At 35.5% G+C, this 25,127-nt stretch overlaps 2 protein-coding genes across 2 annotated transcripts; one reads left to right on the forward strand and one right to left on the reverse strand.

Annotated features, from left to right (window-relative positions):
* Positions 1 to 1,433: 1,433 nt before the first annotated feature.
* On the reverse strand, positions 1,434 to 2,182 carry LOC144444859 (uncharacterized). The gene is made up of 2 exons (XM_078134414.1): positions 1,753 to 2,182; positions 1,434 to 1,657 (listed from the first exon to the last, which is right to left on the reverse strand). Exons 1-2 carry the CDS (start codon positions 2,180 to 2,182, stop codon positions 1,434 to 1,436), a joined length of 654 nt encoding a protein of 217 aa, XP_077990540.1.
* A 3,040-nt stretch (positions 2,183 to 5,222) lies between these two features.
* Positions 5,223 to 25,037, forward strand: LOC144448189 (cap-specific mRNA (nucleoside-2'-O-)-methyltransferase 1-like). Its single transcript, XM_078138346.1, has 22 exons — positions 5,223 to 5,391; positions 7,412 to 7,525; positions 8,367 to 8,432; positions 9,229 to 9,407; positions 10,190 to 10,348; positions 10,820 to 10,912; positions 11,522 to 11,593; positions 12,054 to 12,221; positions 12,594 to 12,786; positions 13,431 to 13,549; positions 13,985 to 14,081; positions 14,574 to 14,706; positions 15,142 to 15,321; positions 15,445 to 15,559; positions 16,610 to 16,678; positions 17,388 to 17,522; positions 17,980 to 18,108; positions 18,456 to 18,547; positions 19,276 to 19,392; positions 20,306 to 20,418; positions 20,786 to 20,894; positions 23,390 to 25,037. Exons 1-22 carry the CDS (start codon positions 5,304 to 5,306, stop codon positions 23,526 to 23,528), a joined length of 2,679 nt encoding a protein of 892 aa, XP_077994472.1. The 5' UTR covers positions 5,223 to 5,303; the 3' UTR covers positions 23,529 to 25,037.
* Positions 25,038 to 25,127: the final 90 nt, after the last annotated feature.

Here is a 25,127-nt window from a genome sequence, read left to right on the forward strand (position 1 = left end):
GAAAATTGCATAATTAAACAATAATGTGATTTCACACATTGTTTATGCATTAGACAGGCATTCAACGAATATTGAATGACGTTTATTTGCATCTTTATTATTTTATTTCTGTTTACTTTTAGTGTCACGTTATGTCAAGAGAAGTCGCTGCCTCCATTTCTTCACACTATGATAATGAAAAACATTCAAAAATCTTCCTTTTCTGTCCCCAAAGAAGGCATTTATGTTACATATGGTGATTAGCCAGAGTACAAAGTACATATAATTGGCCGTCAAACATGCGAGTTTGGTTCACATCAGCATACTAAGTATGGTCCATATGCTCCTGGATGCTAGTGGAATTTCAAAGGACTCTTGGAAAAATGTGATCAACTCCTGGAAAATTGATTTACTCAATGATTGACTGTGTTGATTAGGTTTTCAAAGGTGTTCTGAATACTGGAAAACTGATGAAGGAAAGTCCTGGAATCTTATTTGACTTTCAGTGTATGAATCTTGAAGGCTTGTGATAGGTTTATCATTTCCAAAGGCATGCGCATTATGGAGAAGATGAAGTGAAGGAAGTAACTGTCTTCATCATGGTAGTGATTTCAAGAATACTATCAATTGAACTGTTTTTACATAAGTCAATAGAATGTTAAGATGTTTTCTGTCTGTCTGTCTGTCTGTCTGTCTGTCTGTCTGTCTGTCTGTCTGTATGCATGCATGCATGTATATATGTATGTATGTATGTATGTATGTATGTATGTATGTATGTATGTATGTATGTATGTATGTGTGTATGTGTGTATATGTGTGTATGTATGTATGTATGTATGTATGTATGTATGTATGTATGTATGTATGTATGTATGTAGTTGATGATGAAAAGTATGTCTGCAATTCTTGAATATATGATAAATGTAAAGCTGTACTAGCTGCAACTGCAACTTTATTTTGTTTGATATAGTGAATGTACTCAAGATAGTACTGAATGACCAGTGGGTACATGTACATGTTTAGCTGTGTACATGATACATGATATGGTAAAATAGTATAATCCAATCAAATTAATTTTTGTCTGCACCCTAAAAATCAGCGGCCCAACACAATCATGATTTCAACCTTTTACTGTACTACTTATGGATAAAATGGACATCTAATTAACATGTATACCGTCTGGTTATTGCTATTCAACAATTTATGTGAGTAAAGTGTCAGTTGTCTGATAAAAAATTAACACGTGTTGCAGCTTATACATGTGTAATTAGTTCTTGAATATATAATGAGCCCAACACTATAACTACATCTTAATCTGAATATATATTGTGCAGAAGTTGATGGTCTACTCCGCTGTCCACAAGCTGTTGACATTTAATGGTTACAGTGTTGCCATGGTTTTGCAGCAAGACTAGATACATTTGAAAAAAGGCCACTTTATTTTATGCTCTATACTATAATCTATGGAAGACATCTGCAGCAGATGGACGGTAATGGTGGTCTGCAAGCAGCATTTCATCAACCAAGCTTCTGATGTCACCAGCAACATTAACTGAATGATCCAGTTGTCGGATATCATTGGGGTTGCTGTACAACACTTGGCCAATGAGATTACCATTATAGTGAAGGGCACAGAGATAATTCTTTCCGATGTTAATTATCTTTTTCTCCAGCATGGCTAAAAAGATAACACCCAAGGAGAAGACATCAACTTTCTTCGTGTATGCTTTTTGCCTGGTTGGAACATTTCGGGGGCCATGAACAGTGCAGTACCGGCAGTAGTTTGGAAGTAATATTCTACACCAAGGCTGTCTCCAGATGACATTACAGCAGATAAATCATAAGGTAGCTCAGCAAATCTAGCCAGACCAAAATCTGTGACCTTTATGATTGGCACACCACCTTGGTACTTCACCAACACGTTCTCCAACTTTAGATCCCGGTGGATAACATCTTGTCCATGCAGAAACTGGATAGCGTCAGCTAACTGGACCATAAACTGTAGGTCCCGATTGTCATCAGCATTTTCAGTTGTAAGGAAGCTATTTAGATCAGTCTTGCATAACTCCAAGACAATATTGATGGAATGTTCATCCTCAAAGTATCCTTCAATATCGACAACATGGTTATGTGAGGGTAAATTCATCAACACCTCTACCTCACGCATACTACTCTTACTGTATTTAATATCTATTTTCTTCATGGCATACAGCCGGCCACTCCTATTCTCCTTCACTTTATAGACGGTTCCATAGGCACCTGCTCCCAATGTGTTTATAATCTCATAGTTATTTTCCGCCGAGGTAGTGGATACAGTTTGTGCTCCTCCCATATTTCTTTCCTGGAACACAGAACCAAGTGAAGCTTTTATTAGTGAATCGACTGTGGTAGAACACAGACAAGTAAGAAGTCTTCTTACTTGTCTGTGGGTAGAAGGACCTCCATGGTGATATATACAAATATACACGACGGTGCACGAGTCTATATTACTGACTTGACTCTAAACAGGTAGGAGGGACAATTGTCATAATCTAGTCCCGAATTACTCCGTGTGCAAGCAGGACTAGGATGGCATGCACATGTGAACCTCATCGCTTACCCTATATTCATTCGTCGCAACTACGAAATAATTATTTGTCATGAGTATGAATTACACGAACAATGCCAATGTTTTCTGCCATTTTTACATAAATTTCATGAAAGACGACTCCAACATTTTACAAGGTGCCAGAAATTCAAAATTTGTCACGTTTTATATGAAAAAACAATCCGTGACATCAAGTGGCCAAGTTATATACCGATTTCATTTGTCATATTCAAAATCAATTTTTGCCAAAATTGTCAGTTTTGTTTGTCGGAGATGACATTCACTCATTAAAGATTCGCCATATTTTTCAAATATCAGTAAGAAATAGTTAAACTCAAAATCGCTAACTTAAAATCAAAGCCCTTAGATGTACACAACCTGGCCATCCCTTATTATTTTATCTATAATCACAATGTGGACAAATACCAATCGCACACTGGTGTGACTTGTGTAAATGCAGAGTCAAATTTGGTCAATAGGTTTTTTGGTATCACGTGACCCGATTTTACTTGAGCGGCAAGAGCACCACACTGAAAGGAGGCAGTGCTCTTATTGGTCCTGAGTTCAGTTTCCGTATCCACTACTATTTCTCGATTTTATTATTTTTTTCTCGAAAAGGTTTTTAAAAAAAGTTTACGATCGGCAGTGATTAAATCTAGGTTATAGGGTCGGCAGTGAAAAAAACTAGGTGGGGTCGGGAAACCGAAACGAAAGTCATTTTTTTAGGTCTTACAGTACTGCATTTTAAATATGTCCCAACTTCTATGCTTAATTAAAAGTGTCCCTAACATTTACATAACCATTTCAAAGATCCGTCTGATGGTCCGATGAACAGAATTTAAAAGTTTACTACTGTCCGATGAACAGAATCGAATGTCCACCAATGTCGATTTTGATATGGATGTAAAATACGAATTATTAGGTTAAATTCACAGTGCAAAACTACATACCTTGAAGTATCTCAATCACGATAATGTAGACTCAGTCTGGTAGATGAATACTGAATTTATCTCCCTGAAAAGTAACGTTGACTGAAGAGGTGTCTGAAATATTGTTTTCAAGACACAGTTGTCTTTGGTTTGACGTTTAAGGTTTGCCACGTAGCTGTTATAATTTAAGTTACAAAATGTTAAGTACAGCCTCGCTTTCACTCATGGCATTGTCTCCCGCCCACACTCGCGCGCCCATGATTCCTTGAAACAGAAACGAAACTATATTATTTTCGCTAAAGTTATTTTAATAGTAATGCCAAGAACTGTACCACCTCCAACAAATTGAAGATTAATTTTACTAGTATAGTATGTGCACAAGTGAAAATAAATTTGTAGCAACCATGTCTAAAGTAAATAATATTTGAGTAAATAAATAAATAAATAAATAAATAAATAAATAAATAAATAAATAAAGTTGAATCATGTTGCCTCTATACACCTGAAAGTATAAGATTTTGCTATTAACATACTAGTATCTGGTGGTAAGTTTATTCGAGTAGTAATTTCTATAGTATGTCTTGAATAGTGGAATTATTTTCATGTGTCTATGTCTATGTGACTATGCTTGCTCTCGTCTACTATCCGCTTGCAGTGTTGTACTGATATAAGCATAAATCCGTTATTGAACTTTGAATGTATGCGCTGAGGCTGATTGGTCGCAGTGGGGAGCGATATCAATTCAAAGGGTGTCAAACTGACCCCAAGCTCCGATGACTAATATTATAAAGCCAAAGCATGGGCCAATAAAGATAGCATTTTACAATTTTACTCCATTTATTCATAAACACATCTATCTCTTATAAGCCTATGTGTAAAGTCTAAGCTTTACATTGACTTACTATATAATGCTGTAAACATGTAATTTCTATAAAACAAATGGAATGCCATTGTAAGAACATTAATAACTTTTCGTACAATTTCATCCCGAACAAGTTTTTATATTAGGATGACAAATTACCTAGGGTTTAATACTCCTCTTCGTCTTGTCCCCATTGTTTCAACATGGCCTCAATTCTAGTTAACTGGACACTTTGGGGTCTCAATTTCATTTATTACAGGCCTAGGACAGTTTTGACACAATGGAAGTGTCTGCAAACTTGTTAACCATCAATGAAACTCTCCACAATCATGTTAATCATCACAATGAAACTATCAACAATCTTGCTAACCAGCACAATGTTACTGTCAGTCAACTCATAAACATGTGTGCTGCTACATAAGACTTTATTTTCAGTTGTGAACCTGTTCTAAGTGTGCTAGTGTTGCTATGGACATTGTCTTTGTTGCTAGGTATGCTTATTCACTCACTTGACTACCCATCACTTTCGTCTGCCTTTTTAGAAGGTAGTCATTCTGCTGTTGCTATGGGCAGGGTCTTACTTGGAAGGCATATTACCATAGTCTCACGTTTTCCTATATCTGTTCTCAGACCAGATAGTGGTCTGAGATCTGTTATATTTCCCTCAATGTTACTTTTATTTCGTTCACATGCATCGATGGGAATTATTTTCTGCAGCTTGTTTGTGGTAGAAAGTGAAAGTATAGATCACCTTGTTTTCACAATACTCATGACGTCAACTACTTACTAGCCAATTCCAAGAATCATGAGAATTGAATTGACCTTATGCTATATGAGGGCGCTGTATCACAAAACAAGATGGCTGACCACGTAAGCGCAATGCCATTCGCATGTATTTTCCGAGACTGACTGCAAACTAGTGCATGTTTCAAAGCCACCGGATACTATGAATATCGGGAGTTCAAAGCGGGGGAGCAGTAACGCTTCTGAACAAGAGCGGAAAAGGCGGAAACATGAGATACCTAGTGCCAGTGGTAAGCGAATGTCATGGGATAAAGCAGCTAGCTGGCTATAGCTTTCCTTTCGCTGGTCAACCTAAGGCTATTACTATTAGTATTACAGTAAAACGCACGTTTATACATAGTGACACAATGGAAACTGCAGATACTGTATTGTTTGTAATGCACGTATTTGTTTTGATGTTGATATCATGAAACGCATGTTGGGACACAAAGATATTAGAGACGTGTGTACCTCGCTCGACGACTGTGCACGCTTTCTCGACCAGTGCCAGTGCATTTGTTTGTTTGTTTCGATTCGTTTTCAACAGAAAACCTTTCATTTGTCTCTTGCATGTTGATTGCATAGAACCAACACGACTCAGTCGTGTATGGTCTGTGATTTAATACATGTCCTAGCTTACATCAGAATTAAGGGGCCATATGGATGAGAATTGGGTATTTCGGGAATAAAATAACTTTACTGTGTTTTTCTACTCAAACAAACAAAACACAGACCCATTTAGTCTGTATTTGTAACTCAATAAATAGCAACGAAAAAAAAAGAGAAATGTGTAAAAAAGTTTGTTGTATGTACAGGAAGTGATTTGCAAACAAAACAAAGATAAAGTTATTTCATTGATTTTTCAAATCGAAAAGCAGTTATATTAGTAGTTAGTACAAAAGTTGTTTGATGAATTAAATCCGAAATAAAAAAAATGCTATCCCCATTTCTCATTCTCATCTATATGGCTACTTTAATAAACATTTGATATACACTTCAAAACTATCAAATATAAGTAATTTCATTGTAATGTAACTGCAACAAATACACCTAATACAACATTACAGCTTGTAATTATACTCACGTCTGTTTTGTTGACGATACAAAATATTACATGACAGAACCCATGTTGCAAGTAATAACTCTTACATTATACAAAAAAAACCCCATGTAATAATAGATAAAGACAAAGAAGTTCATGCAAGTATTCTTCTATTCTTTAAAGGCCAATGTTTCACTCCCAGGTTCCCACATTAGAGCTATCTTATTGTGGAGCCATAACAGCACCCCATGAAGTGTGAGTGCAAGTGTAGCATACTTAAGGTTATTTACACACTCACTACGCTTGTGCAAGTATTGCCGCAGACAACACTGCAGGCACAAATGCAAAGACCGAACACTTGCCAACATTCATGTGGAATGGGGTTCTGTTATTACATATGTTTTCCCGAAAAAGCAAATTTCCATAAAAATTATCCTGCATGATCACACGCTTTCATGAACAACTAACGATCCCATCCTCATTTGCGTATTATTTGCATGCAGGTTTTTACTGCAGTGCAAATACTATTAGTATGTGCACACACAGGTGCAAGTAATCACCGGTACATATGTAATTATACATTAGGATTGTTCTTTTGTTTTGGACCAACTTTTAGGGCTGCTAGACAACTGTCTTTTGTACCTTAACCTAATCTGAACAGGGCCTTTAACTAGGAATGTACAGAACACTGCAGGCACGAATGCATAAGTAATTTGTATTAGACTTAAAGATTAGACTCTAAGTCTACTTTCTATAATATATATCCAGGAAGTCTAAACCTTATTTCTCTCCCTAACCAAACATTAACTCTGACTCCCAAGCTCGCTTTATACAAATGTATTTTGAACAGTCTGTCCACTGTGCTGCATTTCCAACTCCCTATCTTGCTTGTAATGCATATCTATTGTATACAGTCTGTCTACTGTGCTACAAACATGCAACACAACACATTGTTTTGGCATGTTTTGTTTTGTATAAATTATATAAAGCGTTGCAAAAATGGTGGGATTTTGTTAAATATAGTTGCGAGTGACCAGTTCCATGATGTACATACAACAAATGGGTTACCATGTTGAGTCAAAGTACTCACTAGATGTACACTTGGTATGGCAGAGGATGTAAATTTATTAAAGATGAATTTGATAACAACTCTGTCTTCACTTTCTGAAGTTTTTTTGTTGTACTTTCGATCTTCACTGAACACATACACGTGTACATCTGTCTTTCAGCGCCACAGAGACGATTTGATTATGGATCAACATTCGTAAAACAAGATGCTTCATCTTCAAGTGCTTCCTATGCTAATTTCCAGTCACAAGAACTGACATATGGAGACAGTGATGGTATGTATGCTGACTGATCAATTAATTATTCATACACAACTAGACAAAGTATCGGGAATGGTCAAATATTCCGTACAATGTGGGATAGGACAATTGCAGGATCAAAATTTTGGAATAACATACCAGTAGATATCAGTAATATTCACATATATCAAGTATGTGTGTGTGTGTGAGAGAGATTGTGTGATTGATTGTGTGTGTGTGTGTGTGTGTGTGTGTGTGTGTGTGTGTGTGTGTGTGTGTGTGTGTGTGTGTGTGTGTGCGTGTGTGTGCGCATTAAACTTGATAGTTTGGAACAATTTCAAAGCCCAGATATTTAGATATTATTCCCCAATATAGCGAAGAAAAATATGAGTGACCTAAGGGGACTTGTCACTACGAGTCACTAGACGAGTCGAGTCAAATCCTTAGGTCGTGAGTATTTTCCGGGTGAATTGAGAAAAATATTGGAGAGTAACATGATTATACCAGCGCCAGTAATATCAAAGAAAAATTGGGGAAAGTAATGACAATTTTGAACATTTTGACTCAGTGATGTAGACGTGCGTTGGCATGACATAGACACGCAATGCCGCCATATACAAGGGTATAAATCCTATAATTTTTTGTGTTCAACTTGGCTTGTGCATGGTGTAATTTATTTTGTATAAATTAGAAAAATGTGTTTGCAGGGTTGGACTCATTTTGTTGCTAGTCAATTACATGTACCAGAGTCCTCTAATCCCATTAGAGGAAAGTGTAGAAACTAAAGAAAAAACTGTGATAAAATTATTTCATCATTTTGTTTTTGGACTGGTATTATAATCATTAGTTCAACCATGTATTTATTAATTGATTTTAGAATCAAGTGAAAATGAGGAACTGGAAATAGTGAGTGGAGAAGACTCAGAAGATAGTTCTAACAATGGTGAGTCAACATAAAATGCTTACCGGTACATGTATATGAAGTTTTCTAGGTGTCAAAACTACCCTTGGAAACGTACAAACTAAGATATACAAATCAATTCTATGACTGAGCTAGCATTAGTCTCATTCTGTGCTAGCATTCACCTGGCACTTATATCTAACCAGTACATGTATGTGTTTGCAATTGCCTACACCAGCCATATGTTAACACCAGACTAGCTCAGTGCTAATGTTCAGCTGGCACTTACACCTCACCAGTATATGTGTGCAACTGGGAGGGTTTATGCCTACACCAGCCCTATTTTAACACCAAGCTAGCTTAGTGCCAACACTGGGCTGGCATTAACACCTCACCAATACTATGTGCTAGTATCTGAAATGGTTTATGGTGTAGTGTTGACACCAGACTAGCTCAGTGCTAACACTGGCTTTGAACTTACACCTTACCAGCATGTGTTTGCAACTGAAAGGGTTAATGCTTAGATCAGCCATATGTTAACACCAGGCTACATGGAGCTCAGCACTAACACCAGGCTGTTGTAGTCTTTACCATTTCAATTTTCAATTGCACACAACTATTTCTTTATTGAGTTGTTGACAGTGGTATTGCCCTAGTGTTAATGCACCTGGGGAAACCAAAGAAAAACCTGCTTTTGTTTTAGGATCAAACTCGACACCTTACATTCAGCTGGTACTGGCATGTTTGAACCCAGACTACAATGGTAAGGGGCACACTAGATAACTGCTTGACTACCGATGTCCCAGTGCCTTATACATTTAAGTTTGATTTTCTTCAGAGTATGATGGTAATGACGACCCCACTGTCCCACAAAAAGTACTCACCAGTCCTAGTAAAGGGGCATACAAGAAACACCTTGTGCAGACATACACATCATCCCTGGAGTCAAATGAAGCAGCTTCTAAGCAACAAGGAGATGGAGATAAGAACTATGCAGACTTTGCATACAAAATGATGGTGAGAACAATATATTCCTGGTATTCACTGCAATGGCAATCTATGCTGTTAAATACAAACGGCGCTAAGTTTGAAATACACCACATTCTGGTTATCTGAGTCAGTGATAAAAGATTTCATGGTTTGGCCACTAGGAGTGCTATTCGTAAGGTCAGGATACATGTAATTGAGTATTGACGACAGACATGAAGTTACCACTCATTTCCATGTTAGTCTTGCCATACTGTTGTACTAGTGACTACCAAAATGTGCCTAAACACTACTGTAATGCACTTGAAGTTCTTTCACACACAGTTTATTTACTACTTCTTGTATTGCCATGAATGAATCTTAATCAAATATAGCCATCACGTTCCCAAATCTAGGAAGCCCTCTCATGATACATGTAAGTGTGAAATGACGTGAACCTCAGTAAAACTGAAATATGACATATTCTCTCCTATAGAATGTCAATTCTTAGTGAAAGATATGAAACTGTTTTGATATCGTTTCACTGAACTGTACCCCCCAAAAAAAAATGAGCCTTCAAATCTAAGGATGTAGAAGTAAATAAATTATTACAAAAACGATCCAGATTTTGATTTGAAGTGGATGTTGGAATGGGCAAATAAGAATATTTTCTATATTGATTTGAATAATGGATCTGAATATAGTTTTATTTTTTCCCCTTTGAAAAGGTGACATTATACTAATGACTTCTTCAAAAAGGTGAAAAGTATTAAAAGTTGATTTATTTTATTAAAACAATGATAAGTATTCTAACTTTATCAATGTATTTTCAGCAAAAAATGGGCTACAAGAAAGGTACTGGTCTTGGTAAACACGGAGAAGGTAGAACAGATATTGTAGAGGCATCAAAACAACGTGGAAGAAGAGGTTTGGGGTTAAAGGTCAGGGGTTTTGAAGGTGGAGAAGATGTGAAATGGGAAGATGAGGCACAGGTATGGAGATATCCAAATTTTATCAAAATCATTTTTTATCAAGAAATAGAGGCCTAAATGATATTATAATTAAGCCAAGACTATGATTTTTAGAATCCCATATTGCCGACAGATATGATTACCTGTGTAATATATGTATTAATATATGATTTATTTATTTATTGAAGGTACGCTGTTGCATTCATATGTCATTGAACAATAATATAAGATTACATGTCCAAGATTTGAGTTTAGATTCCCCATATTTACAATAAATACAGACATTGTCATTTCATATTGTACAATTAGAACTGTCCGTCATTGTATGGAAAGTCTAGAAAGGAAATTAATATTATTCTGTTTAAAAACGTCCATTCATATGTGACCCCTGAGCAGTAATATATCACATGGAAAGGTGCAGTTTAATGACAAATTAAAATTGGAGAACATTTTTTTGTGTAATCTTGTTTAGTCATATCATCTCTACTGTAGGCATCATCAATAGAGGAAGTAGACTGGCTGCCATCATGTGATCAACCTGTACCAGAATACAATGACCTTATAGATTGTATGGAACAAGGACATGTGAGTTGTTAACAAGTTGTCATTTAAATCTAGCCTGGGTTCCATGCTATAATCGCCAATAAATTGACAAGTTTTATCTGTATACACAGACAGTTCAATCCCAGTCATGACCGTTTGTTTAGTGTCATTTTGCTGTACAAAACCATACATGTACTATGGTTTTGAGTAATCATTTTGCTAAATTTAACCATACATGTACTATGGTTTACACAGTTGTACAAATGGCTTGCTTGTAGGACGTATGATAGATTTATCAATTCAGTGCATGGTGGCCAGGGTGGCTACATGTAGCATGGCGGTGCTGCCATGCTTTCCCTATACTAGGGAGAACACCGCATTGTGTCTAGTGTAGCATACATGTACTCCCAGGGAAATCAAAAAATGTTGTTTCAGTGGTGATAATTGTAAAGATTGTTCTGATTTGAAGATGTTGATATAATTTAGTCGAGATTGCTATGCTGCTCACATCATTCAAATTGAGATATACCCCGGTAGGACTGGTATGTGTCACCTTTATTATATGTATCAAACATCTAAGAATTTGTCAATGACTTTGTGAACTGATTACAAAATGTAACAACATAAAAACATCTGTGCCATCTTTTACAGAGAAAGCTACGCATTGAGGATGAAACTCACTTTTGTAGTCAAGCAATCATCAATACTTTACTGGCTAGCAAGGTAGAGTGTCAACATTTAAATGTATTTTATCTGTGTTCTTATGAAATTTACTCTGTGTGTGTGTGTGTTGTTTTTGTTTGTGTTTGTGTTTGTTTGTGTGTGTGTGTGTGTGTGTGTGTGTGTGTATGTATATATGTATTTATGTATGTATGTAAGTACATACATATGTATGTGTGCATGCATGCGTGTTTGTATATATTTGTGTGTGTGGGTGTATGTGTGCATATACATGTATATATGTGTGTGTGTCTCTGCATTGACACATTTCAGAAAATAGAATCTGATACAGTTTATTAAAGAGTAATAAATTTTGACAAACAAAATATTCACCAACTTGATCAATGAAATGAATTACTAAATGACAATGAATGTACTTAATCTGTGCTTGTCAATGATTGTGTCTAGTAAACATTACATACTACACGTATATGTCATTGTTAAATTCTGTTTTCTTATCCAGAGTGCATTTGATGAGTTGGATCCTGAAGAAATGCGGCAAGCCAGGACCAGATCCAATCCTTATGAAACTATTCGTGGTGCAATATTCCTGAACCGTGCAGCCATGAAAATGGCCAACATGGACCATGTCTTTGATCGTATGTTCACAGAACCAAAGAAACCTAATGGCGTGAGTATTATGGGTAGATGTAACATTTGATTTCAAATTTGTAATATGTGGAGTTTATACGTGAAATTGTGAAACTATAAAGTGTGAACAGTTGTAAACTTTAGGTAAATTGTGATACAGTTGTCACCTCTCTGTGAGTGAGGTATCACATATTGTTGTAGGCTCAGTGGATTTGAATTTGGACACACGGTGGAATAAAAGAATCAAGACTCCATCCAGTTCCTTGCTGTATGCTGTGAAAAGTTCCGTCCTAGCCTGTGTAACTGACTGTTCAATAACGCTTGATAGGTATAGGATCGTGAGTAGAACAACTCCTACTACCTCTATTATGTGGTAACAAGTCTGTTTCTCTGACTCTCTGTTTTGACTTAGCAACCAGCCATCAGTGGTAATGAGCTACTATACTTTGCTGATGTCTGTGCTGGACCTGGTGGTTTTTCAGAGTATGTACTATGGAAAAAGAACTGGAATGCCAAAGGATTTGGATTTACACTGAAAGGCGCCAATGATTTTAAACTGGAAGACTTCTTTGCCGCCTCAGCTGAAATGTTTGAACCATACTATGGTAAGCAGCAGTCAATTGTAGGCATAACATGAGAGATGGGAGGGAGGGGAAGGGAGGAAGAGAGGTGAGGGAGGGAGAGGGAGGGGGAAGGAAGCATGAAACAGATAGACAGAGAGATAGTTCAATAAATGGATCGATGAGTTTAACTATTATTAGGTGTATACCAGTGATTACCTACACCGGTGCATGCACATACTACATGTAGTAGTCTTTGCTCTGCAGTGTGTACTGAAAATATTTTTGTAATCTGTATGCAAATGTTGCATAAATAAGTATATGACTGTTCCTTGTATACAAAATCACGCCATTACACAGTATGAGTTCTCCGAAAATTTGCTGTTTTGGATAAACATATGTAATATTAGTTGTAGCAGAATCCCATGCCACATGAGTGCCAGTGTGGGTACTCAGGCACATTTGCACCTGTAGTGTTTTCTTCTGCACTTTCACATGCTACTCTCATGAAAGTATGGCTTCAGAGAACACCACTTGTATGAATACCCCAAGTATGCCACACAGTCACATAGCATGGGGTCAGTCATATTCCTACATCTCATAGCCAGTGGAGTTTTGGAAAAGACTATAATTTCTTGCATACAGTCAGTATACATTACTATACTGAGACCTTCCTATGTCTGGTTTAGGTGTGGGTGGTCTCCAAGGCGATGGTGATATCATGAGACGTGACAACTTGGAGGAATTCCAGAGATTTGTATTTGAAAATACTGATGGTAAAGGTGTCCATTTTGTGATGGGTGATGGGGTAAGCAATCATTCAAGTTTATATGCTACATATATAAGTAATAAAATCTAGAAACACATAGATTTTGATACAATAATAGAGCAAATAAATGTACTCATCCAATGTTCTAAAATGTCTCTTTAGTGGAACTCTTGCAGGGCCAAAAAAAAAGGAAACAGACATGTATGACAACTTGAAAGCTAGACATTGAGCCTAGATACAACAGTATAGGGTCTTAGGTTTGATGTAAAAAGTAGTGTCTGACTAAAAATTCTCTAAAGAGTTTAAATCAACAAATAATAGCAACAACCATGAAGATGGTCTAACACCGGATCCATGTATGTTTACAGCCATTTTTGTACTTATTATTTTGTGTTCAATATTTGTAATTGTGTTGCCAAAAGGTAAGATGTACTCAGTAACATTTATTCTCACTACTATGTGTTTTCTTTCAAGGGGTTTTCTGTTGAAGGCCAGGAAAATATTCAAGAGATACTTTCAAAGCAGTTAACACTATGTCAGTTTTTATGTGCATTGAATGTCCTCAGAGAAGGTAGGTACACCCGTCCTTTGTTCACATGAACTATTACTCATCTAGACTATATTTGATTTTGGCCACTTGAGGGCGCTAGAGTATTGGTTCTGATCAGCCCTTGTTCAGTGAGTCCTTCATAAATTAACACCAGCCAACCATTGTAACGAAGTGTATCAATACAGAAGTTGGCTATGCATAAATAAGGTTAAAGATATCACTATTTTTGTATTAATTACTTTTTCAGAAAATTACCAATGAGAGGCACACTCGTATATATCCATGTTGTGTGATTGCTTTTTTGTGAAATTCTTCTATGTTCACACGATAATTTAATTGTCAACAAATAAATATTTGGTCCAGAACTGAAACCAACCTTGTTGATACTTGACAGAATACCAAGAAGTTTTTAATGTGGTTTTATAGCAAAACTGATGTGGTTCAAATATCTCATAACAATGACATTCAGTTCATGTATTTTAAGAGTGACATTATCCAATGTATTTCTTACAGGTGGAAACTTCGTCTGTAAAACTTTTGATCTATTTACACCCTTCAGTGTTGGTTTGATATATCTATGTTACAGAGTATTTGACAAGGTGTGTTTGTTTAAACCAGTTACCAGCAGACCAGCCAATTCAGAAAGGTAAGTTTAGACATATCTACATCTAGTATTTGACTGGACATTTGTTTAAAAACGTTTCTGCTAATTTCCATAATTCCACACTGTATTTTGATTTCTCTTTCCGCTTTTCTGGAATTTTCCATGAACCTTAAAAGTTGTCACATCCAGTTTGAACAGGCTTTATAGTATATAAAAAATGACAACTGATATTGACAACATTGATGTTGTTGAGAATTTATAGTTACCATGGTTACTACATAATAATATATGTACAAATGTTTTGCCTCACTATCAGTACGTAGCCTCGATCCTACTAGGTTGCTTGTGACCTCTTGAACTGCTACATGGTAGTTCTACAGAATCGGAATCAGGCTTCCACTTTTTCGTTAGTCTCGTTTAATTTATTAACTTGACATGAAAATCAAGTTGATCATGGCATATGTTGTTTTCCTTCAGGTATGTTGTTTGCCAAGGCCTAAGAGCAGGCTGGCATGGGGTACGGGATTATTTGTTTGCCATCAATGACAGACTGTGTGAACTGAAAAACACCGACATGGATATACTTGAAGTGGTGCCTATGAGTGTGATGAAAGAAGATGTTGACTTCTTTGAATACATCAAAAATTCACATGAGAGGTAAGAAATCCATTCCCTAAATTCCAAACATATCAACAACGTCATCACACAGACATACGATACATACTTGGTACATGTAATGTGTTTTCAAATTTGTAAGATAGTATGTCTGTCCTATTTCAGTCTTGCTATTGTACAGACCAGGGCACTGAAGAAGATTCAAGCCTTTGCCCAGAATACTACCCTGTTTGATCCAAACCAAGCAGATATGAGGAAAGAGTGCCTAAGACTGTGGGGTGTAAGTATATGTCTAGCACAGAACGATGTCTTGTACAGCACTAATAGTAATGAAATAATACAGTTATGTTTCAAAGTTAGATATGAAAACCAAAATCCCAAACTGTTAGGGTATATTTTTAAATATCATTGGTAACTTATTGAGTATCATGTCAATATTTGCACATGAAGGTCAAATTGAAATTAAAGGAACTTTTCTTTGAACAGAATATTACGCTTCTTTAGCACACAGATATTTTATTACATAAATATAATAATTGTAATAATATTCCAATTGTCCATCCAGTGTGTCTTTCAATAACAGTCTGTTTACTTCCTTGATTTGAGACTGCTACAACAACTAATTTAAAGTTGCACTAAAAAAATACGTAACTATTGATATTATTTTAGACATTTGAAAGATTCTCAGTTTAGAAGTGAAATGACATAGCACTCACTTTGACCATTTAGTTGTCTATAATTCATATATTGTGGGAATTCTGTTTACCAATGACCAGTTATGTTTTTATCTCATTGACCACCAGTTCGTTACCATCAAACTGATGTAAAAAGACGTACAGTTATGCAGCATAATACTGTTTTTTCATCAAAACCCAGACATCTAACAAAATCGCAAAAAAAAAAAAAAAAAAAAAAAAAAAAATTGTATTTGATTGTGATAATGGCACTTTATGTACGTATTGGCTATGAAGGGAGAATCTTTTGTCAGGTGTTTTTGTTTTTACTGATTTTGTATTCAGTACATATCGACCTACTGTGCTATGGTTGAAAGTTTGAATAGTTTTGCTAAACACATGTATATATTACAATACATGTAATGTATATTGTTAGAAAATTTCACTAAGGCTTATTTCCACTTTAAATACTTTGCTGGAAAACAAAAACATACAAATATGTAGTGATTAAAATGGCTTCTTGTACATGAACACAATTATACCAGCCTGTAATAACTAAAACTTTGTCTTTGAGCTGAAGACTGTTAAATTGCAAAATTTCTAGTAGCGAAAATATCTAGGTTTACTCTATATATGTATGTTTTGTTTGATAACAGATACCAGGAAATACACGATCAGCACCAAAGATTCCGGACCCAATGCAGAAATTTAGAGATCTTATTGATGTAAGTTAATTCTGTTCTATAATTGAAGGCATTTAATTTAGGTGGAAATCATTCACAGGTTCATTTGTCTACCTAGTTGTCAAAAGATAGAGCATATAATCATTACAATATATTAATTCTTGAAATTGTGAATGAAATGTATCTGTATCATTAGAAAAGACAACTTGTTAGAGACCTAATCCAGTGTGTTCAAGTTTGCAGTCTAAATTGTATCAATACACTATCCAAGGCATGCACAAAAGTTGTACCCCTAGTGGATGTTGGTGAACATGCACCTGTTTGTCAAAAAAAAAACCACACCAAAAAAACCAACACATTTCACTTGTGTGACTGTGTATCACATTACATATATCTAGTATTCTGTGATGGAGATGTATTGTAGTGTTGCTGTAGTGAGTCATTAGAGGTTTGACTGTGATCAATAGTACTGGTATTTCCATAGCAATGATGCCAACTTATTAATATGTATTAGTACTTAAATAGCAAAGTCCATCTTATTATGTCATGCTATGGGATGGAAACAAGAGGACTTGATAAGTTGAATTCAAGACTTGTACTAATCATGGTAATAGTTGTTCTCTTGCCATGCTAATAGTGATATATCTATATCATCATTGTTTTTAGTTATCATCTTGACATTCAAGTAGTGTATGATCAGGAAGAGTCACATTTGTTCTTTTACTAGCCATAATACATGTATTTATTGCAGGAAAGCAACTTTGATTATTTCCATACCAGGGCCGTCGACCTGGACAGGGAGAACCTAGAACAGACCATCAAAAGTGTCTATGACTTCAGATGTATGATCTCCAGTGGTGAAAGAGTTTTTATTTTGAGTCTTGGGGTAAGTAGTCATTTATAATAATAAATGTTATTACTTGTTTGTGTATGTGTATAAGTGTTAAAATTGTGGGTTTGACGAGACTTGTGAGGTGATCTGCTTGTAGATATACCTATAATATATATACCTGGAAAGTCAAATTTGCATATATGCCATGAAAATAATGACCAAGACGAAGTGAGGTCATTATTTGCAGTATATGTGCAAATTTCATGTCTCTAGTAGTTTTACCTACAGACAGATCTCCGAGAAGGTCTTATCATGATAATATACTAAGCTTGAAAAAATGGGACAGAAAATTGTGTTATGATATTACAAGTAAGTCATGATATGTAAACAGTTTCAAAGAATGTTCCCGTTGCAGCAAATACATCTTTAATAGGATTTCTTAACATATACTTGTAAAAACAATGTTACATATCCAGGTTGACCAATTTGTCATCTTTTTTTTTTTAATCAGAGGAGTCACGTTTACAAATGGGATGGTAAAAGTAGCAGTAAATGGAGGAAGTTGATTGATAGTATTAGGTTAGAACTGCCAAAAGATACACTCTTTGAAGCTGAGATTGTACAGGAATTGAAAGGAGAGGTACAGTCATTGCCCAATTATCTTCTATCTCTGACAAAGTCAAGTTACTTTTTTTACTTTTGAAACATTAGAGGCAGATGTCAGTTAAATTTGTTGAGTTTATTCTCAGTTTGTGAAGAAGATTGTCAATATCGACTGTATTTTAGACATTGATGTTAACATCATTGAGAATTGCATTTATTGAATGAGAAGAAGAAAAAGCAAATAATCGTAGCTAGCTTATATTTAAATGTGAACGCAGCTGTTTTTGTGACGCTTTTCTCTTTTATGTGTGTCAGTGTGTTTACTACTGCTTATAGGTACTATTTTACCTTCAAGTGCTCTTTACATTGTATGTTATTCTGCAGGGCAAAGGTCAAAGGAAGATTGAGAGTGTTCATATACTGGATGTCATGTGGCTTGGGGGGATAGATCTTAGGAATGAACACTATAATGTAAGGTGAGTTGAAATATGAACACTATAAATGTAAGGCGAGTTGAAATATGAACACTGTAATGTAAGGTGAGTTGAAATATGAACACTAATGTAAGGTGAGTTGAAATATGAACACTATAATGTAAGGTGAGTTAAAATATGAACACTATAAAATAATGTAAGGTGAGTTGAAATATGAACACTATAATGTGAGGTGAGTTGAAATATGAACATTAATGTAAGGGGAGTTGAAATATGAACACTGTAATCTAAAATGAATTGCCATGTCAGATATGAACACTATAATGTAAGGTATGACATGTGAACTCTATCATATTAGGTGAGTTGACACATATACACTATACTGTTAAGTAATCTAATTTATTTATCAAAGTTTTGGTCATCTCCTCATACCAATGTAAGGTTCATAGCAAGAGAAGGTCATCTTAAAGGGAATACCACTCTGGGAAAGGGAATATTTCTGATTCCATACTGCCTATACCCTAACATTGTTAAACAGCTCTCATGAATATTCAGTGTGCGACTTGAATACGTTATTTCTGCTGACTCCCATAGCAAAGATAGCCTATAAAGGCACAAGATCAACTTGATGTTTCTCTGAAATCACAAGTAATTGTAGGTGATGTAAAAATCATGAAATGACTCTCCAGGACCCATACTTCATGAAAATGACTTCATTTCCTGAAGTGGTGTTCACGTTTAATTTGTATAAACCATGATTATTTTCACAGGATGAGTAAGGCTGACATGTTTGTCAAAGCAGTGTTTAAACCAAGTAAACCAGACATAGCACCACTAAGGACAAAACAAGTCTATAAAATGGAGGAATTGGAGCAGGTCTTTCAACAGTAAGTGTCTTTAAAGTCACTACAGTAGTTATTCTGTTTACCATAGTACAATTTTCAGTTGCTTCTGATTAACACATTCTTGTTTAAAGTTGCTTGGGGCCTAATACCAGCTATACATCATGTCGTGAATTACATTTATTGATTCATATTTTGTGTTATACGTTGTTGTTGTTAACATTGTTGCCCTTTCTAATGAACTCATTATATATTCATACGTCATACATAATCAACCAATCAGCACACAGCCCGACGATAAGGCAGACGATCAAATCAAAATTTCTTGTGTGATGTAAGTTTCAGTTACAAGTTGGAACGCGCGTGCATATATAAGAACAGAGTTCCCAGTGTATACTACTACTTGCTTGTATTGTCATTTCTATTACTGCTGTTTTCCGAACCCCTTTTCTATTGTGAGTCATCCACACATTATGACACATATCTCATACCACAAAGAAGACCAAAGCAGACAATCAAACCCATGAACTTTGCTGACTACCAACATAGCAACCGTGTGGAAAAGTACATGACAAATAACTCTAGCTGCTTTCAAATACCGCACTCAAATACAGAAATTTAGAGGAACTCATATTTCCCAAGAGCAATCACAGACTGGAAGAAACTAGAGAATAATTTGGTCACATCTGGATTGGTGGATATCTTTAAGGCATCCATGCAGTGTGACTAACTGTTTCGCCCTCCTCTTCTGTTGATTACTAACCAGTATTGGTTTCTTCAACGTATTGATTCTGATTCTGATTCTGACTTTGTGAATCACCTTGCTCACCATACATTGACACTTAGTGAGATATAACCACACCCATGTACTATGATAACCTGACAACCAAGCTTGTAGAGTCACAGACAAGTAAGAAATGTGTTAGAGTCAATCTCTTTTCTTGTACTTATTTGACAGACTTGAGGTGAAGAGAGTGAAGGGATCAGGACAAATGCCAAGGCTGTGTTACGTTGGCAAAGGAAGTAGATGTCTGATACCAACTGGTGTGTATTTCATGAAAACTACTCAAGGTATGGAAACATCGCACTTTGCTGGTTTTGAAAATAATTTCAATGTGTGTCATGTAATATGAGATTATGGAAGGAGTAAAGGAGTTTTTACAGGAGTTTTTGTGTGCTCTTGGTACCCCAATCTACAATTGAGGGAAGTTTCTGTGTGCTCTTGGTACCCCAAAACTATAATCAAGAGAAGATATTCAAAAAGGATAGACATGACGTGTCACCACCCTCAATTTCACATGATTTATTTCAAAGGATAGGTTTAAATATTAAAATGAGATAATTGTCATTATTTCATTCCAATCAGTTTGCTGGCTGTGTTAACTATGCATGTATGCACATGTTAAAATCTCATATTTATTAACATTTATCTTATCAGAGCCATGGACAGTGGCACTCAGCAAGTCACAAAACAAGAAATATTTTTTTAACACTGCCACCAGGGAATCCTTATTTGAAATACCCAAGTCTTCAATAGCGTCTTTCAAGTAAGTAAAGTTGTATGTACAAATCATGTACTGTATATATGCACTAACAAATGATCAAGTCTCTAGCTCAAATGATAAAGCAGTGGAAACTGAGCTTTCTGCTAAGGGACCGGACAGAATTTACGGCAGGGGGGGGGCCTGGGGAGAAATTATCTCTGACTTGGTTTTTTTCCTGGCCCCCCCATCCACTGTGACCAAAATTTCACAGCCCCCCCTTTCAAAAGTATAAAAATTTCATGGCCCCCCCCCAAAAAAAAAAAAAAGAAAAGAAAAAAAAAGTGCACAATATCCTGCCCCCTACAATAACTAAAAAGAGTACAATTTTTTTTGTTACTGTAGTACAACTGTAATATTTCTTTTGGTACTACTATTATGTTACTATTTCAGCCCAAACAACTTAGTAGTTGTAGAGGAAGTTTTTTAGAAAACAAAACAAAATAAAACATTTTGATCATACATGTAATCTTACACATGTGGTATACTATAATCTTGTTTATTTCCCAACTAGACACCACTTAATACCAAGGCATTTGATGTGGTGGTTTTAACTGTCATTCACTGATATATACACAAAAACACAGACACAGAGTAAACACACATTCACATGCTTGATTTGTGAAAAACTGTAGCGGGGACATTTGTGGGGAGTATCTAAGGACATCACATCACCTACATAGTGTATTCAAATATCTATTTATACTCATAACACAATAACTATCTAATGTCAGACATTTGTGATGTCATGAAGTGCTAGCAAACTAAGGATTTTATGCACACTGAGGTCTGACAAATATAGCTTTCACTTTCCTACACCAAATGCATTACCAATACACATGTAAATGTAAGATATTTGTGACTTCATGAAAGGGCAAAGAAATTCAGAATGTTGTGGAATACTTAGATGTAATCAATATGCTTTCAGTTCCAAAACCATACATATTTAAACCTATAGTGTCAGGCATTTATGACTTCATGATGGGGACAGCAAATTCAGAATTGTATTGAATACACTGTACAGTGATCAGATGAGTATTACTCACAGTTTTCTAAACCATTCACATTAAGCTTGAAGTGCAGTGTCAATGATGAATAGCCTTTTTGCAATACAATCCCTTTATTCATAATCTTGAATTTATATAAAGGCAAGTTTCCATGATCCAGCCAGTCTACCTGATCTAGTTTGAACAATAAGGGAGCCATCCTGGTCTTTTTGATGGCTAGACTCATTTGATTCGCTGTCACTCTCACTGTCACTGTCACTAGTACTCGATGTATCGGTGTCACTATCACTACGAATTTCTTCTAAAACAATATCTCCTTCTTCACTGTCACACAGTTCCTCTTCACTTTCATCACCTGTGTTATTTTCAATCACTGACTTCTGTTGCTCTCTTGAAGTTCTTACATATATATATACACATATGTATCCTTGATGGTAATTACACACTGAACCTGTTTCCACAGTGCTAAAATGTATGTATGTATGTATGTATGTATGTATGCATGCATGCATATTCTATTCTTGGTGCATTTCTGTATTCATCATTGTATGTATGTATGTATGTATGTATGTATGTATGTATGTATGTATGTATACATATGTGTGTGTGTAAGTGTGTGTGTGAACAACTTTGAGTATATAAGAGTAATTCAGGGTGTATCAAATTAATCTTGAGTAGTGTGTTTATGCTTCACTAAATAGGTATATACAAACGTACACACTTCCATTTTAATACATAAATGAAAGTGTAGACATTCAATATTAAAGGCGATATCAAGTGCTATCTCATGCAATGCTAAATTTTCTAACATATTAATTTTTTTCAATGACAAAATATTTCGTGCCCCCCCCCCTTTCAAACCATGAGAAGTTTCATGGCCCCCCCTTCAAGCCTCCCATTTTTTTCATGGCCCCCCCAATTTCTCCCCAGGCCCCCCCTCTGCCGTAAATTCTGTCCGGTCCCTAACCAAGATAGACACCAACTAAAACTTTTGTTGCAATATGTTGATATAAGATATTGAATGGATGTGACATTGGTTTAATGGTACTCACAGTAGGGTGGCATTTCTGATCACTTCCATGACCCTGCAGTGTACATTTTTGGGGGCTGCCAGTGTTTACAGTATCTTGATTTACTGGATGATAAACTAAGAGTGTCATTGAGTTTGACACAACTGAACAATGCATGTTTTAACCACTGCAGGCACTTCAGTTTCCTTTGCACCAACACTAAACCCGGGGGAGATTTCACAATTATTCTCATAGTCATAAAGAGATTTCTAACTTTACATAGGCCCCTCGCAAATGGTGCAGTGATATGTTAAGTTTACCTGTTTTATTCATTGCAAAGTGGGAATGATGCGTGTTACACTGAATGTGTAATATGAATATAAGGAAACTGTATTGCAAAGTCTTATTTTCTCCATTTATTTCCCCCATTGTATGTTTTACCCTATCAAATCATTCTATTGAAAGGTATCTTATTCTTTGTCAGATTTTGTAGACAAAACAGATACCACTGGGCATGGGTCGATGGTGTCAAAATTCATCCTGTTCATCCAGGAAATACTGATCCAAAGAAGATTTCCAGAGACAACATGCTTGAATTCATTCACAAGTTTGTTCCAAGATGAAATCAGTTGGAAGGAACACCCCCACAGAGACACCAGTACTGATAGATAGTTTTGAGCATAGACCCTCCACCAAACTATGTTTTGAGGTACTACATCAGATGCAAAAAGACAACTGTACATGGTACATTATGTCAATTATTGAATCACAACTAGTGCACAGTAGAACTTACTTCTGGTAGTATAATTTCTTGCCAGTCAGAGACAAGTACTTTCAGTAATGGTTTGACACTAAACTAGTATATTGTTTACTTAGTAAAACTAAATATAGTTATGCATGACAGGGAAAATGTGAGAACGTTTAGTGAATCTGCAGTAGAGCAGTGAGCAACACAGACCAAAAGGTTTATAGCAACATACACATTTTAACCAAACAAGGAAATCATAATTTATGTCAACCATTTATTTCATAACAGTAAAAACTGCACTTTGTGTGTAGATTTTGAGAAAAATTAGTCACAATTTTATTTTTTATTTCATTGTTATCATAACCAAGTTTTAAACAAACAAACTTTTTCAGACTTAAAATCAGAATAACATACTCAAATAAACTATATACAATACTGTGCACTACACAAAAATATTATGGTCTCAACGCTAAAAATGATCACAAGTACAAGTTGTTCAAGTTCATTATTTGAAGGCAGTGAGAATTGAAGTCAATAAAAAAAATACATAAATGTACAGAATTGCCAGCTATTACCAAATTTGATACTGCAAGTTATTTATTTTGTTAGGTCAAGTATACACTTTGTTTGTTGATAGTTTGTTAATAACTTAATATTATGCTGATTTTCAACCAATCAGAAGTGAGATTAATATAATGTGACATCCACCTGATCATGGCGGTTGTCAATAGAAAGAAGCCAACCCTTCAACACCTTGCGTTGTTTGTGAAGCTTATTGAGTTTAAGCATGAATAAAGATATCTATAATCTACTCAGATGTTACATGTTATACCAAATGTTACTCAGCCATGGAGGTAGCATTACCGTATACAGCCATGCTCCAGCCTCTATATTAACAAGTTTAATGTTTAGGAAAGGTTTACATATCTGTTGTGAACACATTTTGAAAAATGGCTACTTGACAGTTTCCTCGCCCAGTGTGTGCACATTCTGAAAACCAGCTAGCAGACAGTGCCCTCGTCTTGCCTTTATATGATGAGGATGAGAAATGAATTGTATTTAGATTTTACAGTATATCGTTGCGAGTAGAAAATGGATTACACACATGGCAGTGGTGTATATACAATGTAATGGACATAATATAGTCTTGCTTGTGAGTCTCAAAAATGTAATTTGCATTCATTTCTGTTGTTGGAGTCAAATAAATATAATTGCATGTTATAATTTCATATCACTGTTGATTTGAAATGTTTGCCTTTTGAAGGCTTGAGTTCTAAAAATAGAAAAGGGACACGTTTAGTTTTTAAATTACAGATGAACCATTTTGACATTTTGCCATCAAATTATTTTGAAGCCTTTTTTTTATTTGCATTATCAAGATACACTGTACTCTTTATCTTTATGACAAAGACATTGCAAAGAAATAAATTAAAAAGTTTATTTACAAGACATTAAAAATCTTTGTATTGATTGT

Source organism: Glandiceps talaboti, chromosome 2, assembly GCF_964340395.1.
Source record: "Glandiceps talaboti chromosome 2, keGlaTala1.1, whole genome shotgun sequence".
Taxonomy (NCBI): domain Eukaryota; kingdom Metazoa; phylum Hemichordata; class Enteropneusta; family Spengelidae; genus Glandiceps; species Glandiceps talaboti.

Coding starts and splice junctions, on each gene's coding strand:
- LOC144444859 (XM_078134414.1), bottom strand. CDS start 2,182: ATGAAGAAAATAGATATTAAATACAGTAAGAGTAGTATGCGTGAGGTA. Junction 1,658..1,752: donor TTACTTCCAAACTACTGCCG/GTACTGCACTGT, acceptor TTATCTTTTTAG/CCATGCTGGAGAAAAAGATA.
- LOC144448189 (XM_078138346.1), top strand. CDS start 5,304: ATGAATATCGGGAGTTCAAAGCGGGGGAGCAGTAACGCTTCTGAACAA. Junction 8,433..9,228: donor AGAAGATAGTTCTAACAATG/GTGAGTCAACAT, acceptor GATTTTCTTCAG/AGTATGATGGTAATGACGAC. Junction 12,222..12,593: donor AACCAAAGAAACCTAATGGC/GTGAGTATTATG, acceptor GTTTTGACTTAG/CAACCAGCCATCAGTGGTAA.